At 45.0% G+C, this 1,548-nt stretch overlaps 1 protein-coding gene across 1 annotated transcript in view; it reads right to left on the bottom strand.

Annotated features, from left to right (window-relative positions):
• Positions 1–1,306: 1,306 nt before the first annotated feature.
• The window catches only part of LOC106811914 (ornithine decarboxylase-like), a gene marked incomplete at its 5' end in the record, with an annotated part of 7,104 nt that continues 6,862 nt past the window's right edge, over positions 1,307–1,548 (bottom strand). The window contains one exon of the mRNA XM_014815654.1: positions 1,307–1,486. Within this exon, the coding sequence (XP_014671140.1) occupies positions 1,307–1,486 (180 nt within the window). The remainder of the gene's footprint in view (positions 1,487–1,548) is intronic.

The following is a 1,548-nucleotide window of genomic DNA, read 5'->3' as shown; positions in this document are numbered from 1 at the left end:
TCTCTCTCTCTCTCTCTCCTCCTTCTTCTCTCTCTCTCTCTCTCTCTTCTTCTCTCTCTCTCTCTCTCTCTCCCTCCTCTCTCTCTCTCTCCCTCCTCTCTCTCTCTCTCTCTCTCTAGACTATCTGACGTCATCGTTGCCTCTTCCTATTGCAGAACATGGGAGCCTATGGCGTGGTGGTCTCACCGGGTTTCAATGGATTCCCAAATCCTTCACTCTACCTTGCCTCGGATCCTGAGAAATGCAGACGTCTGTCTGAAGACGTAAACAAAGAAAAAGAAGAGAAAGAGGAAGCGGAGAAGGAAGAGGAGGAGGAATAGGAAGAGGAGAAGGAAGAAAAGGAGGAAGAGGAAGAGGAGGAGGAAGAGGAAGAGGAAGAGGAGGAGGAGGAAGAGGAAGAGGAAGAGGAAGCGGAGAAGGAAGAGGAGGAGGAATAGGAAGAGGAGGAGGAAGAAAAGGAGGAGGAGGAAGAGGAGGAGGAAGAGGAAGAGAAAGGGGATACGGAAAGCCGCTAGAAGTCCATCCACCGCGACGCAATCTTCCCGGCTGTCATTTCGTTTCGTTCCCACGCTTTCCTGCACGACATGACCTTCAGGCTAGAGGGGAGAGGTGCGGGGGAGGACAGAGGCGGCAGTTGCACGCCCCCTCTCCTCCTAAGCCTTCTAGTAACGGCAAACCGTCAAGGGTCAACTGCCCAGGACGCAAACCTCAGACGCGTGGGTTCCATTCGTGCCCCTTCGATACGAAATGAAAAGCGCACAACCGATCCTTCACGGATGTCACGTTTCGGTTTAGACGTAGCCTTCTGTCGTTCGATCTCGTTCAATAGTAACCAGCGAAGTTCCGACGAGGGAGGCATTAGACCGCAGTGCTTAATTAACTATTTCAGTGTCCTTCACTCTCGAGTCTTTATCACAAAATTTCATTCAGCCGCGACTATATTTCCTCATGTGTTTGGTAACTTTCGTCTTACTCTCCCTTGTGTATAATTTTAAATATAATTAATTTTTGTCACATGAGCAAAAAACTAACTCATTTCTTAAGAAATTAACTCATTTTTTAAATGTTTATTTTATTCAACCTTTGGAACATCCTAAAACATAAGTAAAGAAAGTTAGGAGTAACAAAGAAATTAAGAAGAGACAAATTATTAAAATATTTTTAGTTTATATGAAGTAAAGTTAGTAAAACAGTCTTAGAACTTAGAATTAGATTCTTAGTAACAATATTTTTTTATTGTGTATGTTCACCACAAATAAATGACAAGCAGCATATACTTCTACACTTGCATGTATGTTTTTTATCGTCAATGACTAGGATGTTCCTGAACTGCTGTTCCTCTTTCTTCTTTCTCTTTTTCTTCCTTTTCTTTCTTTACGACTTCAGAGAGACGCCTGGGTTTTTCTGGATCCGAGGCGAGGTAGAGGGAAGGCTTCGGGAATCCGTTGAAACCCGGTGCGACCACAACGCCATAGGCTCCCATGTTCTGCAATAGGAGGAGGCAACGATGACGTCAAAGAGAGAGAGAGAGAGAGAGAGACAGAGAGA

The sequence above is a fragment of the Priapulus caudatus genome, unplaced genomic scaffold (genome assembly GCF_000485595.1).
Source record: "Priapulus caudatus unplaced genomic scaffold, Priapulus_caudatus-5.0.1 Scaffold591, whole genome shotgun sequence".
NCBI classification, from domain to species: domain Eukaryota; kingdom Metazoa; phylum Priapulida; class Priapulimorpha; order Priapulimorphida; family Priapulidae; genus Priapulus; species Priapulus caudatus.
Note: the sequence above shows the minus strand (reverse complement) of the source record. Positions and strands in the feature narration are given on the sequence as shown.